General features: G+C 38.2%; 3 protein-coding genes across 6 annotated transcripts in view; 2 read left to right on the top strand and 1 right to left on the bottom strand.

Moving 5' to 3' along the window:
* Nucleotides 1-15,698, top strand: part of LOC132914836 (uncharacterized) — a 116,885-nt gene that overhangs the window by 29,667 nt on the left and 71,520 nt on the right. The gene's annotated exons all lie outside the window — the stretch shown is intronic.
* On the top strand, nucleotides 52-1,944 carry LOC132914782 (ribonuclease H2 subunit A). Of its 2 annotated transcripts, none has more exons than XM_060974181.1 (2): nucleotides 52-315; nucleotides 884-1,944. In XM_060974181.1, the coding sequence occupies exons 1-2, from the start codon at nucleotides 157-159 to the stop codon at nucleotides 1,727-1,729; spliced, it is 1,005 nt and encodes a 334-aa protein (XP_060830164.1). In that variant the 5' UTR covers nucleotides 52-156; the 3' UTR covers nucleotides 1,730-1,944. The 2 variants fall into 2 exon arrangements, with proteins under 2 accessions (XP_060830164.1, XP_060830166.1); XM_060974183.1 differs by lacking the exon at nucleotides 52-315 and adding an exon at nucleotides 438-670.
* Nucleotides 1,832-15,698, bottom strand: part of LOC132914783 (uncharacterized) — a 70,940-nt gene continuing 57,073 nt past the window's right edge. For 2 of the 3 annotated variants that reach the window (XM_060974184.1, XM_060974185.1), the window contains 5 exons: nucleotides 8,517-8,722; nucleotides 7,440-7,575; nucleotides 6,660-6,799; nucleotides 5,222-5,489; nucleotides 1,832-3,261 (listed from right to left, as the gene is read on the bottom strand). In XM_060974184.1, coding sequence (XP_060830167.1) covers nucleotides 3,194-3,261; nucleotides 5,222-5,489; nucleotides 6,660-6,799; nucleotides 7,440-7,575; nucleotides 8,517-8,722 — 818 coding nt within the window. In that variant the 3' untranslated portion in view covers nucleotides 1,832-3,193. Of the gene's footprint in view, nucleotides 3,262-4,054; nucleotides 4,244-5,221; nucleotides 5,490-6,659; nucleotides 6,800-7,439; nucleotides 7,576-8,516; nucleotides 8,723-15,698 lie in introns of all 3 variants that reach the window. The other variant, XR_009659685.1, reaches the window with a different exon arrangement.

The raw sequence follows: 15,698 nt of genomic DNA, 5'->3' as shown, positions 1-15,698 counted from the left end.
TCTAGCAATTTAAAAATGTGATGCTCATTTGGATTAGAGAATTGTTTATCATACTTCGATATGACCTATCGATATTCACGTTTGCGATTTTGGCGGTTAATCTAAATACTGGCATTCGATTTTGAGGTTATATTGGAGGAAAAACGCGTGAACGTTATGGAGAACGAAAAAAAAATGATAGATGAAGTTGAAGAAACGAAATTAGAAGAAAATTGTGTTAATTCTGAAAAAGATAGTAAGATTACCTGCAAAGAAAACCTAACCCCGTATTTCAAAACTTGGGATCATAGTATCAATAGAGTTTACTTGTCAGATGTATGTATATATAAAAATGAATAATATGTTTTATTTACTCTAAGAGCTTCTGTTTTCTTATCATTTACTTCAATTATTATTTTCTTGAGATCATAGTGATGTATAGGTTATTGAATGTTAACTATTAACTATTAACATATCAATTTGACCTTCTGTTAATAACTAAAAGAAGAATAACATAATAGACTGTATTTAAAACAGCTTGTAACTTTTTTGGAATTATGTAACTTGTAGTTGCTCTTTTGAAAACATAACCTAATAAGATTATAGAATCATTATTATTGGAGCCTGAAACATATCATGTATTTTAAAAACATTTGTAAAAGCAGTGAAATTGTACAAAATTCCATAAAAAGTATGATTGGAAAGGAGCAATTCAGTATATGGATATATATATATATACTACAATACAAGAATATAGAATAAATTTCTTACAAATAAACATTGTTTAATTGTTAAACCATTGATGATTTTAATAGTACACTCTGATAAACATTCTTTCACAGATAATTCATTTTTCAAACGAATCAAGTCTCTAACTTGAGTCCTTATTTGTAATTTCTTCTAGGTACCGCAAATGTGTCGGGATGAACCATGTCAGCTTGGTATCGATGAGGCTGGACGTGGGCCAGTCTTGGGACCCATGGTTTATGGGATTGCCTATGCACCTTTATCAGAAAAGCAACTTCTTGTGGATTTAGGTTGCGCAGACTCCAAGAGTTTGACGGAAGAACAGAGGGATACAATTTTCGACAAGATTTGTAAGCAGCACGAAACAATAAGTTGGGCTGTGGATGTCATATCCCCTAACATTATCGCGAATAACATGTACCGTCGTGTTAAGACCTCCCTGAACGAAGTTTCTATGAATTCCGCGATTGAACTAGCCAAATTGGTGATTGAAGCTGGTGCAAACATCACGGAAATCTATGTAGACACCGTAGGCGTACCGCAGAAATACCAGGTCAGGTTGGAACAGATTTTCCCGGATATAAAGATAACTGTCGCAAAGAAGGCTGACTCGACGTATCCTATTGTCAGTGCTGCCAGTATTTGCGCTAAAGTTTTGCGCGATCATGCTTTGAAAGCTTGGCAATTTCGCGAAGAGTTGGTAACGACCGAGTATGGAAGCGGATATCCGAATGATCCGGAGACTAAAAAGTGGTTGTCCGAGAATGTAGATCCAGTATTTGGATTTCCGCATATTGTCAGGTTTAGCTGGTCTACCGCTGAAAAGATTCTGGAGTCAAAGGCCCTGTCCGTTGAATGGGAAGAAGTGGAAGACACAGGGAATCCTGGAGAACAAAAGATTTCCAGATTCTTCGCCAAGTCGCCAGTTAAGTCTTGCAAGCCACAGAGCAAGCGACATCAGTTTTTCACCGAAAGATGCCTTTCCAGTACTTCCAAATTATGATTTTCTTTGTTTACAGTATGAATAATAGTACATAGACACGCAAACATAGTATCTTATAATTAAAAAGTTATTCTTTGATAAAACTAAGACTTATGTCTGATCCATTGACGTAAACGCCGCTTTATTTATCAGAACGTTAAGTTAGAGATAAAAGTCGGTTCAATTTATGTACATATGTACAAAGTGCTCTTACAGTAAAATACGATATGCAGGTAGTGGTTTCTTTTTATGCCACCCCGTGTATTTCACTTGTAATTAACAATTAGGAATGTTATTTAGCGCAAAATGTTCTTTGGTAATACACACTTTACATTCACGCGCATACACACGGCTCACAATAACTTCTAGGGTAACATATCTCTGTTGATTAATAGCGACTAGATTGATAAAAGCTACGACGAAAGAGAACACTCTCACCGGGGCTAAAATCTTTGCTTGTTCTCTCGCGTGACTGGACGATAGAAACACTCGTGTACAATTAGAATATAAATATACTCGGCGTTCGTTCGCTCGTTCGTTCATTCATTCATTCATTCATTCCGGTTGATTATTAATCGTTCGTTTACGCTTGCGATTTTTTTTAATAGTAAGAGACGAAGGAGAGGAAAAAAAGTACGTAAGGGCTGCAATTTCGCACTCTCGAGAGTTTGAAGATGCTGAGATGAACGTAGATTTGTAAACTCTGCTCTTTGTGTTATATCAACGATTGAATAGTTTCTTTAAGTAACCATGATCATATTTTCTTTAACGAGACTATACATCTCTTTGCATCTTGCTTGAGAATCTGGGATTTAACACTATGACGCCGCTGACGCGACACTAGCTCCGCCATATAAGCGTTAACTTTGTGTTACTTTTTAAATTTCATTAACATCATACAAGGTTTAATTACTTTTATTACGTTTCATTACTTTTATATTGACAATCAATTTTATATTATTGTCGAAATGAAAAATGCAATCGGACACGAATTTTTGTGCATTTGTAATGGTCATCTTGCATTTTGGGTTAGATAACTAATGTAATTATCTATTTATTACTTTAATCTTTTTGTTTTTCATATATTTAAAGTTACTAAATTTTTCTACAAGTATAAAAAAACCATTGTTCGTCAATTTTGAAATTAGCCTCTCGTTATAGTGTTAAAAACGGCTATAAGCTATAAGAAAACGAAACATGGAAAGTATAAAAAATCCGTGCAAGATGCAGGGAGATTTACACACCCGATTCAGTAAGTACGAATTTACGCGTCCACCCATTTTCTAATCTCTAACATACTGACGTATATCTCTGTTAAGTATATTCTCTCGCCTATATCGTAGCTAACTCCACTAACTGCGATTATAAAAAATAGAAACAACACGGATAATTTAGTACACCAGTGGTCTCCATAACACTTGTTTTTGGAGGCCTGAAAAGGATGAGCACAAAAAAGGACGCGGCACCATGTTGTGTGTGTCCTTCTTATCGTAGAATCAATATACTCGTCATCAGCAGGAAGATACACGGCGTTAACATGCTGCTTCCGCTTCCTGAAACAGAAATGAAAAAGCATTGAACCACGATGAATCTCAACGAGCAATTTTTGTCGACGAATCAGGGACAAGGAAAAAATAAAATAAAATAGAGAGAGAGAGAGAGAGAGACAGAGAGAGAGAGAGAGAGAAAAGAGTAAAATGGACGATGGAAATCGAGTGAAAAATCGGAACGTATCGTCGGTTTAATTCGATCGATATTGGCGACGGAATTGCATCCACAGGCTACTGACACAAACGTTTACTGACGTTCGCTAGGCATGTGACCATAAGTCAGCAAATTGTCGGCAAACGAACGTGTCTCTGATTCGTTGTCACAGTTTTTCCTAACGATATTTCGTCTCGATATTTCCTCGTGGACAGACGGTCCTTTTTCCTTGGCATCGATCTTAACGATTGATGTCTTGGTGGTAAAGGATCGTTTATAGGTTAGGAGCCTGTCCTAGGGGACGAAAATCTGTTTGGAAATGGAAAAGAATTAATAGATGTCATGATGGACTTAAGATAGTTGTATTTATTTTGAAAAGTTATGAATATTTCTGGAAAATTATTCTTTCTTTAAAAGCAACAAAATTTCTTTTTTCCCTTACTTGGCTTAGAAGGAAAGCGGTTTGAAAATGTGCTACGTGTGCGTTTAACCCTCACCTGGATTATAGTCATAATTTTTGCGGAATTTTTAGTACAATATACTGAACAATATATGAGGAAGTAAATAAAAATAAAAATAAAGTGTGGGAAACGATAATAAATTTTTTAATAACACTTTCAAATATAATTCTCCGATATTTACCCCAACGTAATAATAATATTTATCCCAGAAATAAAACTGTTTATATATAATCTGATAAAACGATAACACGCAAGTATATCATTAGAAAGTATAAACGTGAAATGTCCGTATCAAAGTTGACCTAGCCATCGCCATCCACAAATTCGCTGTCCAAGAGTTAACTGAAGTATAACAGCGGTTCTCATGTTTCTGTAAAAGAATTTGACATATCTAAACTAATTGTCCCATTCACTTTAATCGAAAAGGTTACTCATCAATCGATAAATTATCGAATCACTGTTTTCTTTACCGACAGAATTATTCATCGATATATGGCTTCGAAACAAAGGACGGAAATCGTTGAATTATCTAAATTTCCAATGAATTTAATTTATATATAATACAATTCATTACACAAAACAATAAATAATTAAGTAATAATGAAAAACGAACTAATATTTCACAAATTTCAAATAATTTTCTATCGAAACAATTTTTAAATGCATTTTCAACGGGACTGTATAAACGAGAAGAAATGGGAACCACTGAGGCTTTTCCGTCAAGTGCACGCGTCCTTAAGCGATCTCTTCGGAATGCTTTTCCTTCAGAATGAAAGCTTCCACGAAAAACCGCCGTTCTATATTTTCGATGCCTTCCGTTCCAAATAATAACTTTTTTTTATGATTCTACTTCGCGTTACAACGTGTATACAGTAGTATGCAAAAGCTCCTAACCGAGTAAAATATTCGAAAAGCGATATATAAAAAAATGTTAGCTTGATATATATATCTTTATACTAAATATCTTATACCTTCTCTGTATCTCAATTATTCTCGAATTTGTTTCAAACTCTACGCTGGTCATTATACTGTTATTCCAATTTGGAAATGTTTCATGTATAACGCATAATATAATGGCTACAAAGACTACTGGCAAACCATTGCGATTACTATTAGCATGTACGTACTAATTAATTAAATTAAAGTATGTTAAATTTCTCATCATTTAGTAGTTTGATGTTATGGAAATGAAATGTAGATTCTAATAGAGAAGCGATTCATTAGAAAATAAGGGCATGTGTCAATTCCTTTTGTAGCCACTTTTATGCTCATGAAAGGTTTGACAAGTGATCGAATAATTTCGCTAACAACTGTATACCGACCGAGCAGCTCGTGTTCCATTGCTTACCTCCTAAGATATGTTCCGCGTGCGTATGGCCTTGCGCCCTTGTCTCCCTGCTCTCCATGACCGGCATCTTAAGGGGCTTTTCACCCTCTATGCTGTGCTCGTTCGATTTCCAATATACGGTCGCTATCGTTGCCAGGCATTTGATCTTCAGGTCCCCCCTCTTGAAGTGCTTCGTACGCAGACGGAACTCCAGACCTAGCACGGCGGTTTCCAGACCCTCGCGATCCACCTCAGTGATGTGGGGCCCTCTCAAGTATTGCGTGTCGACCTGAATCCCACCAAAAATAACAAGAAAGAAAAAAAAAAAGATATAAAAGTCTGCTTCTTCACGTGCAGGTGTCTGCGTGTTTAGGGGAAGTAAGTCGAATTTGCAATTCTACTTTGGACGAGCGAGCCTGACCAGGATAAGTTACGGCTAACGTTAACCCTGTGATCGAGTTGGACTGCACTCGAGGGACTGCAACGTTTCGAAAGATGGCAGGCACGTGAAAGCACAAGGATGATTTATTAACAGGTGTTTGACCAGTATCTGGACTAGGTAATTATTTATGGAACAGGCAATGGACGTCGACTGGAAGATTCGTTCAATTGTTCTTTTAGGGGAAAGACCGGGCTGAGCACAAAGAGAATGACGAATTGGGTGAAGGGATAAATAATTGAGTAGTTTTCTGGAAAAAGAATTCACATGACAAAATTGGAAATTGGGCGTACCTGCTTTGGTTCTAGGTTTATTGAATTAATAATAATGATTCCTACAGATCTGCTTTTTTTTTTTATAAAATTTTTATAGAAAAATTTCATAATAATTCAACTATCTGATTACCAAACCTATTAGGTCCTTTTCTCAATTATGCATTTATCGACTTTTTATACATAGTTTAGTGTATCCATAAAGAATTCCCTGGTTTCCAACTAGAAGAAATCGAACTATAATCTTCTAGATTCTAGGCAATCAAATGTCCAAAATTAGTGTTCGGAGCACATCGTTATACTTTCGATTTCTCAATTATACTATCTCAAATTCTTGCATTAAAATTGTGTTAGATGCAGGAAGCTCCTGAGTCAATGTTTACCATGTATTGGAAACAAGGGATACTTGAGTTATGTAGTCATTAAAGATGCTCATAGATGGCGGTGTTCTAATAAAACGAATGTGCAACACGGCCGGTATCATTTATAACACTTCAATTAGCCACTTTAAACGGTTCGCCTCGGTTGTCTAATTAACGGAATAACGTTCCTTGATCCAACATCACGCTATATTCTGAAAATCAATATACTTGCGGTGGCGTCCAGTGGACAGTGTCGAAAGAAGTTGAAATTGATGGCAAGCGAGTAATTACAGCGGATAAGCAGCGATAAGAAAAATGTCGCACAGGACTTTTCCCACGGAATTTCACGGCTTGACAAGTACTAGGAACAGTTATAAGTTACTTACAGGGTCTCCGTTGATGAACCAGCTGAGCATGGCAGCTGGTTTAGACTTCGCCGAAGTGCAATTGAACCGTACCACGTCACCGACTTGATAACGATGCCTTCCTGGCCTTCCGGTGATAATGGGCCCGTCTTCCGGTAGGGCTGCAAGTTTTTTACCATTTTCTTTTTCTCTCGGAGATACTTAAATTCTTGGAAGAGTAAGGTTATGTAAGGGTACGTGTTTATGTAATTTTACGAAATTACAAGCCAAGTAAGTAAATAGAATTAATATCAAATCTCAAAATGTTTGCAAGAATGAGATGTTCGTATAATATTAAAAAATTATCAGAAAATGAAAAGAAAATTAAAAATAGTTCCAGGTGATGAAATGATAAGGCGGAAAAATAGTCCTACACAGGGTATGCTATTTTACTATAAAGTTATTTACCTCACTATTTACTGTAAAAAATAAAAGTCAACAAATTTTGTATCTAACTTTACGTTTTTCACGATGGGAAGTATAAAATCAAGATGAAAATTATAGAAAAATAGTTAAAGCATATTATGTTTATATATAAATCCTGCAAAAACAAAGAAGAGGAAGCAGCTACACAGGTTAAAATTAACTTATTTTTTTAAAATGGTAAATGGGATGGAACTAATAGTGAATCTACGTGGACCTGTCATGCTAGAGGGAAGCAGAAAGGACGTTTGGTATTTTTGTTAGGACGTAAAAAACGTTTGCCGTGTGGTTGGCAATGGGGAAGATCAACTGATGCAACGATCTGTAAACGTTTCTTACCCACTACCAGCATGTCCGAGTGATCGGAGACCGTTTGGAAGGATGGCGCCTCGGCTGACACCTCGCATCTGTATCTTCCGGTGCTCATTAGGTTCACGGAATAGAGAACGACCGATCTCTCGGTCGAATTGTGAATCTGAAAAACGACAATGATTCTCCCTGTAGCGCTATGGACCAATTAACCTATTGAATTGACCCCTCTACTATTCCTCGAATCAGCTATCATGATTCCAGCGGTTTTCATAGCGAATTCTTGTCATCAACATTCTTCTGTGAGAGTTTATGAGGCTACCAGAAACGAATGCTCAGTACGTATTGAATAACATTTTTTGTGATTGAAATATCCGGAGTTTATCTATTACAATATTTAATCCTTTGCACTCTGACCATATTTTTCGTTTCTTTATATAGGAAAACATATATTTCAAGGAAACATATATTTTAAAAAGAGCTTGAAGCTTTAGTAATTTTGTGCTATATAATCACCGAGTTTCTCTTCGAGTTCCCTGAGAGGGAACATCCGAGTGCAAAGTGTTTATAAGCGAAACAAGTCTTTTCTATCTAGGCTTTGCTATTTTAATTATTCATAGAAACAATTGCATAAATGTCTATTTGTCAATCATTCAAAGAAGAGCAGATTTTCTTAACAACTATTCAACCCTATAAAATGTTAAGGATCTCTAAAAAGAAATTCCTGAAATCCCTAGGATATTCAAAATAAAAAAGGTGAACAATATCAACGATGGCATATTACTAAACACCAAAGGCTAAAAGCAAGCTGTTAGCTGATAAAAAATTCGCAAACCCTAATTTCTCTTGCAAGAGAAAAATACGTAGCCCAAGGGAACAGGTGCAGTCTCGTGAAACAGCTGGACACTGTTTCCGACCGAATTTCATTGGCAGTACATGGTGGAGGCCCGAAGAAAAATTCGTAGACCGGAAATGGGCAAGATCGAATAGAAACGCAGGCGACAGAACGCGATAAAAATGAGAAGCGATACGCTTTAAATAGAATAAGCTAGGCGAGGGGTGCATTGGCATGAGACGCGGTAAAAATCAATACAACGTGATTCTTACGTTCGCCGTGACACCTGGCAGCTGAAAGACGAGCACGGGCGGCATGTTCTGCGGCACGTATCGGTAGAACTCGTTCCCGTCTTTGTACCATTTTACCGAGTATAACGTCTCACCGTCCAGGTTAAAGTTGCACTCCAACTTGATGTTCTGGCCACGGACCACGTGCTGGGGAACCACCAGCTCCAGCATCCTCAACGCTACCGTGCCTGACAACACAAATTGATACTAGTTAATAATACATTGTGAATGTTTATGCAAATTATTATTATTAATTGTTAGAAAGTAACGAGACAGATTTCGATTTTCGAGAATGAGCAAATCGTATGAATGTCGCGATGCTAATTTCACACGTAATACAGTTTTCCCCTTGATCTTATTAACTATGACTATGAGAGCTCTTCACCGAGCCATTAAAAGTTCTTTATACATGCGGGTTCGCCATTCGCTGACCCTCCAAAAACTCCACCACCCTTGGCTTTTCTGCCTCTTACGAGATTCGATTTGTACCTAATATTCATGCGGTCTCGAATTATGAGAGCGTTTTTGTCACAGACATTCGTGAAGCATAACTAAAGGTATTAATAACTCTGGAAAGACCAGTTTTATATTTTTATATAAGCACATCGTTCGAAATTGCAGGTTTGAGAAGCGTCTCAATATTAAAAATTACCATTCAATACCGAACAAATTATTTAATAATTAGTCGATTCTTCTGTCTAAACTGTGATCGATAAATGTTGCAGGAAAAAACATTTGAGAAATGATGCGACAGAAGTCGGTGATAATAATGCTGATGCTGGTGTAGATGTCGTTGGTGGAGGTACTGCTGCTTTCTTCTCATTAAAATGTCGTGAAAGAAAAATCGGACTACGGGCGACGGGATTTGAACCCGGGTTCCGAACGTTTGTAACCAAAGGCGCTAACCACTGCGCTGCGGTCATATTTGTTGTCAAGTGCACACATTTACATGTTAGAATACATATTTTCATTCGACTCCCAGATGAAATATCATTGTATAATCTCTTCGAAGCGAAGGTGTCAGATTTCATGGTTCCTGCACCTAAAAACACACACCTACGAGGCTGTGACCGCCCAAATACTGTTTTACTTTAGTCGCGATACTCGGCAAGTTGCGCGACTAGTTGCAAGCGGACAAGAGCCCTAACAAATTTTCGGAGGTTGAAAGGGGGAAAACTGCAGCGTGACAGCGATAGTCGTATGAATCGTTGGGAACGTGAAGCCATTCTCACGCGTGTTTGCTCACTGTTCCCAGCGACGCTAGAACAATTCCATCGAATTGCCTTTTAACCTTCCGCTGATACTAATGAAACGTCGCGTTTTTCCACGCTCACGTTTTCCACGCGATCATCCGTGTTACGTCGCACTCGAACCTCTTCCCAAAATCATTTGTCCATTCGTACTTGCTTATCAATATTAAGTATCAAAAATAAATATTATATAAATAAATATAAATGAAGTACAATTATACATTATAATTTAATATATAATAATTATTATATAATAAGTACAATTATATATGTTTGCATGGTAGGCGAATTGCTCAATTTTTCTAAATTTTTCAGATATATGAAAAACAGCGTAAAGTATTGTATGAAAAAGGTGGAAAGCGCTTAAAGTCGTATATCACGAGAAATCTTGACGTTTTCGTGATTTTTCGACGCAAGTGTCAATATCTTGTCGCCAATAAAAATTAGGACGTTCGAGAAATACTCTGACGAACTTGGACTATAAAAATAGAAACGTTACGAGGAATATAATTTCCTCAGGAAATTCAACAATAAATTTGTAATTATTTGAACTGGTAATTAAAGTACGCGAATGGTAATTACTATTATATTATATACCTTAGCTTCTAGAATTTATGTTACTTGATTCACGTGGAATAAATTATCGACCCGTCTGTTTTGATATTTTGAATCAATTTCGTATATTAATAATTTATCAACGTATGAATAATCGCTTGTTCCCAGAGGAATTTCGGAAAATGAGTAAATATCTTCCAAATTAATTGTAAACGTTGATAGAAAATATTCTAAAGCAATATGCTCGTTGAATATATGTTCAATATCTTAGCATTAACGTTACATGCAGTTAAAAAGATCTAGCATGCTCTTAACAATAACAATCTTCTCGTCAGAAACAAAGGAATTAACATTGTCGTATTTATTTATTCGTATAATACTTAAATCTATAATATTTCATAAGTCTTAAGCCATCCTTATTCCTTTTGCAAGAAGTAATTTAAGTTCCAAGAAATTTTTCAAGCGTGTAATTCAGTAAATTTGTAAGTAAATTTTTAAACGAGTAATTTAGAAAATTTGTTTTACCATGAAAATATTTATGGCCGTAAATTTTCGCGAGACACGAGCAATTACAATTAAATAATCCACGTGCTAACCGGTTTGGATATCAATTTATACAGTTCGTGGACTCGTTAGTCAGACTTTCTGAGAGAGGAAGAGAGGGGGGGGGAAGAGACGGTTTCCTAGAAATTACAACAGAAATAAAAGAATAAAGAACCGTTCCTGTCGTTTATCTCGTGGCACGCTTCGATTTCATTTTCCTCGACTTTTTTAGCCCCATTACTTTTAAACGCGACTGGCATTAACTACGAAATCGGCCGACATTAAGGGCGCACTCTGCAACAAAGAGAATTATCTCCTCTCGCAGTAAGAGAAAGAATCATTGTTAGGTGTTCCAGAACAGAGAAAAAGAGGGAATCTCGACGTCTGCGTAAATGCAAGACACTTTAATCTAAAGCCGAGTCCGTCAACTTTCTCTCTTTTCTTTCTACGACTGTTATTCTTCAACAATTTCTGCTCGAGGATTCTCCAATTTGCAAAGCGTATAATTATTGCTTCTACTTTGTAACAGAGAAAAATTTCATCGGAACGGATTTCGAACACTTCCCTTTGATTCCGTCGATAAGATAGTACACCGTCATTTGTGAGCACAATTCAACAACCTTAAAATGTCAAAAGATACTAAGAACCATTGAAAAATTGTTAAAATTAAATTGGGATACCCTTTAATTACGCGAGCCACTTTACCGATCGTTGGCACTAAACAAAATAATAATTTTCTAAAAATTCCAAACAAATCGCATTAATTGCATTTAATACATGTTCAACGATATTCTCAATATCTGAGATATCCACAAGACGAAGAATACACCTTTCGTCTTTCTCGTGGTTCTTTATTTCCGTCTTCAAAGGGCTAAACAAAGATTACGAGGAATCGTAAGGGAAGAAAGGACAAAGAAAGGATGGCATGAGACTACGCGGAGGAAAAGAGTGGCATTCTCTGAAGATAAGGCAGCACACCGTGCTATCTGGTCCGGAAAAGTCGCGTGGACGGAAGAGAAAAAGTCTTGTTCCTCTGATTGTCGAGGGTCATGATTCACAATTGCAAAAACCGATCCAATTATTCCACGAATGCCCGGGGCGGGCTGCATTTATCGGTTCCGCTGATGGAGCGATCCAAGCGCCACGTAACGATCAAATTCGGTAACAAACGCAATTCTTTCTGTGATCAAACAGAAGAACTTCAATACGACATAGTTGAAATACGAAACAAGATGGAGGGGAGATTTTACTATCTCAACCTGCGTTGTCCGCGTTTCCTCTTCTTTCACACTCCACACAAATGACCAAAGAATTCAACGAATGTCTCGTTGTTTTTCATCGATCTTATTAGGATATCAAATTGCTTAGACGATTATAGCGACGATTAGGAAAATTCTGACAGGAAATTCCCCAGAATGCAACGACAATTGTGAACTAGGCGCTACTGTTTAGAGTAATAGTACTTGAAATATAAGTAATCTCTGAATGCATCTGTCCACGGACGGTGAAAATCTGAGAAGAAGAGAGTCTGTGAACCTCAGAGAGAGTAGTCGGCGTATATTTGTCATCAACAGACGACTAGATGTTTATGCATTCATAGGGATAACAACGAACTGTCTAAAGTATAAATCACTATATCTGTGTTAAATCGCGTGCCAAACGAACCAATCAATCTCCTAGACACAAAAATTGCTCCACCCTAAATCTTTTACCAACCTATCAATAAAAAGTCGAATCTGTCAACCTTGGTAGCTCCAAGAAAGCATCACACAACAAACTTTGAACGATCGACTAGAAATGCGGATATGACCGAGTTCCCGGGGTTTGTCCGGTGCTTTCAGTCTGGACCGTATTTAAAATCCCTAGGAACGTCTTCCTCGCGGGCGCTCCCCTTACAGCAAATATTTTCCCATCGGCCTGGAAGTCGCTTGTTACCTTGTCCAGTGGCTTCTTTTCGATCGACAAAGGGCTGCCTCTCGTTTGAATCCAGAGTTGAACGAGGGTGTGACTGTCGAAGAAAAGGGGGAGTGGGGGGAATAAAAAAAGAGAAATCACGCGGTAGTGGCTACGTGTGGCTGTTGTCCGAGGAAGATAGCGGACGCGAGTGGTTATTAAAGGAGGCAGAAAGGGAGAGGACGATAAGAAAGAAGGGCAGGGTGGACGTGAATGGCGATGTAAATGGCGTAGCGTCGCCAGTGAAAGGGAAAAGGGAAGAAAACCGTGATAAGTGTGAAGACGACGGAGGAGAGAATGAAAGAGAGATAAGAAGGCTCGATAACGAGCGAGAGAGTGAAAAGGCAGGGGGAGGGAGAGGCAGGGGGTGGGGAGAAAAAAAAGGAAAGTCGGCTACTGGGAGTAGAAAAGATACGGAACTGTAAAAACATTAGACGTTTCTTTGACGCCTGTCGCTGTGTGCCACCAACGACGCCATTATTTCACTCTTGTATTTCCTTTCGTTCGAATCTTCGTTTACCTCCTTTTGCTCGTCGCGTACTACAACACTGAGTTACTTCTGAGAATAGATGAAATAACTAGAGGGCTGTATCCTGATTCGTACGTTAGCGTAGTTAATTAAAGACCATACATATACTCTTATGTCGATGTTTTAAGTAGTTTGTTGGTACATGTGAGGTATTTCTCCGAAGTTGAGTTATTGGGAGTTTACGATGTTAACTCGTCGGCCGGCCAAGATCAGTGATCGAGATCCAGACAAAATTTTCATTGTCTACCACCAACTAAATTCTTATATGAACGAAAATTGAGAAATTGATTAGTCCGATAATGTAAGAATTTACATAAAGGTAAATGAACGAAAGGAATAACAATGAATGGAACCGATATGAATTTTAAAGATCATGGTTTTACGGGTAAAACCCATTTTTTTTAAATATTTGCTTAACACAAAACCGTGTAGTTCCAAAGAAATTCCCATTTCTTCATAACTTTCCCAGTTTTATTTTTACTGTTTAAATACTTGGCTAAAGCATCACTTTCGTAGTGAATTAAGTACTACAATAAGTACCTGAGAATTTTTTCTGATTTCCTTCAAAGCCCAACACGATAAGAAATCAGGCCATGGACTGAAAGACCCTTGATGCTGATCGTGTTAGTGAAAAAAAAAGAAACTATATTGCCGGCGGAGGGTTAAGAAGATTACATTTGTGCGAGATTAAAAATATCCTGTGTTCTACATGGGAAATAAAAGGAAATTTCCATCAGGTGTATACAGTAACAAGCAACTATATTTCAAAAATATCCGACACAAAAGCGAATAAAGAATACGATACGTGGCCATAATCTTGCAACATTGCATACAAGTATCAAAACTTCTCTAATTCTCGTGTTCTGGCAAAGTCATTACTTTGCGAATGGCTGACAACGTCTACTCGAGTGCAATAATTTCGGCGCTGAAGACGCGCGTCGTAAATACGTCGAGAGATAATCCGTCAGTGGCTACGTGCTACGTGTCGCATAAACGTCACTTCCTAACCGAAAAATTCCTTTGTCAACAGTTTCTCGGCCGACTCCTCATCGAAGAATCAATCTCGCGTCCAAGTGTTCCCGTGTAAGCAAGAGGAAAGGCTCTCCGGTTTCAGTTCGACTCACACCACCGCGGCAGACGCTGTTGCCGCTTCCTCGGCCCTCTGCCTGTACTAAACCAAAGAAGAAGTCGAAACCAAATCGTCGTATGCTCGTCTGAAAGCTTCCTAGTCCTTTAGGAGTCGAGGTTAATCGATCGTTTAGATTGGAAGAAAAAAAAGAAGAAGAAAAGAAGGAAAAAATGAAGAGACGGAAGGGTGAGGTGAAATAACGAGTACCGGCTGAGAACGTCGCGAAATATGATTCATTCCTGTTCCGTTACCAATGATAACTCATGCATATTGAACGGCAGGGGGTCTGATTTGTTCTGTGAGTCAGTCACTGCACGCGTCGCGGCGCCTGCACCGTGTCACGACGTCGCTCCAGGCTCGTGTATTGGTATACCAGGAACGGGGATGAATAAGGGCGCGCAGGGTCGCTTTTATCGAGCCTGGATCGCCTGAGCACTTTAACTTTCAAACAGAAAGAGAGAGAGAGTGTGTGAGAGAGAAAGAGAGAGATTCTGAGTGAGAATCGGTGCGCCTCCGACGTCGTCGTTAATTAGGTCGGCGACGACGTACCTCCTTACCTAACCTTCGATATTATTCCAACGAACGCGAAGCAATTTCGATTTGCCTGATAAACGGTGAACATTGGCCGGAGCCTGGGCAAAATTCTCCTAATTACGCGTTCGACCGAGCCTATTCTACCTGTGGGTAGGATCGATTCTGATTGATCCTTAAACCGATAGGTTGCACCGTACGTACAGTGCAGTGTCGGTTATCCGAGTCCCGTTTAACCGAACTTCCGTATTATCCGAAGTGCCTCGAACTTTACCGTAGCTTTGTTCTTTCTTTGTTACTTTTCTCTCTTTTCCCCCTCCCTCAGTCTTTTTTGTTCCAAATTTTAACACGAAAAGTACGAAAGCATAAATACAGTCGCGTATCGTGAAAGCTATTAAATCAAACTTTCAACCGATCAAATAATCAATTAGATCTAAATGCACGCTTATGTTATCAAGATGTTTTTTACCAGTTTATTGTATGGTTCGTGGAAGCTAACAAAGTTCCCCGCATTATCCGAGGTAGGTACGGTCCACATCACTTCGGATAATAATCGAGCCTCTTCTCTACACGTGGATGATTTTCTCGATGGTCTACTACTGCCCTCGTTGCTCCCTCCTTTTGGCCTCTGTTAATGAAATAAACTCGGCTCTAGAAGATTCTGGAAATCCTCT

This window comes from Bombus pascuorum, chromosome 15, assembly GCF_905332965.1.
Source record: "Bombus pascuorum chromosome 15, iyBomPasc1.1, whole genome shotgun sequence".
Lineage (NCBI taxonomy): Eukaryota > Metazoa > Arthropoda > Insecta > Hymenoptera > Apidae > Bombus > Bombus pascuorum.
This window is presented reverse-complemented; position numbering and strand designations above follow the sequence as displayed.

Coding starts and splice junctions, on each gene's coding strand:
- LOC132914782 (XM_060974181.1), top strand. CDS start 157: ATGGAGAACGAAAAAAAAATGATAGATGAAGTTGAAGAAACGAAATTA. Junction 316..883: donor ATAGAGTTTACTTGTCAGAT/GTATGTATATAT, acceptor AATTTCTTCTAG/GTACCGCAAATGTGTCGGGA.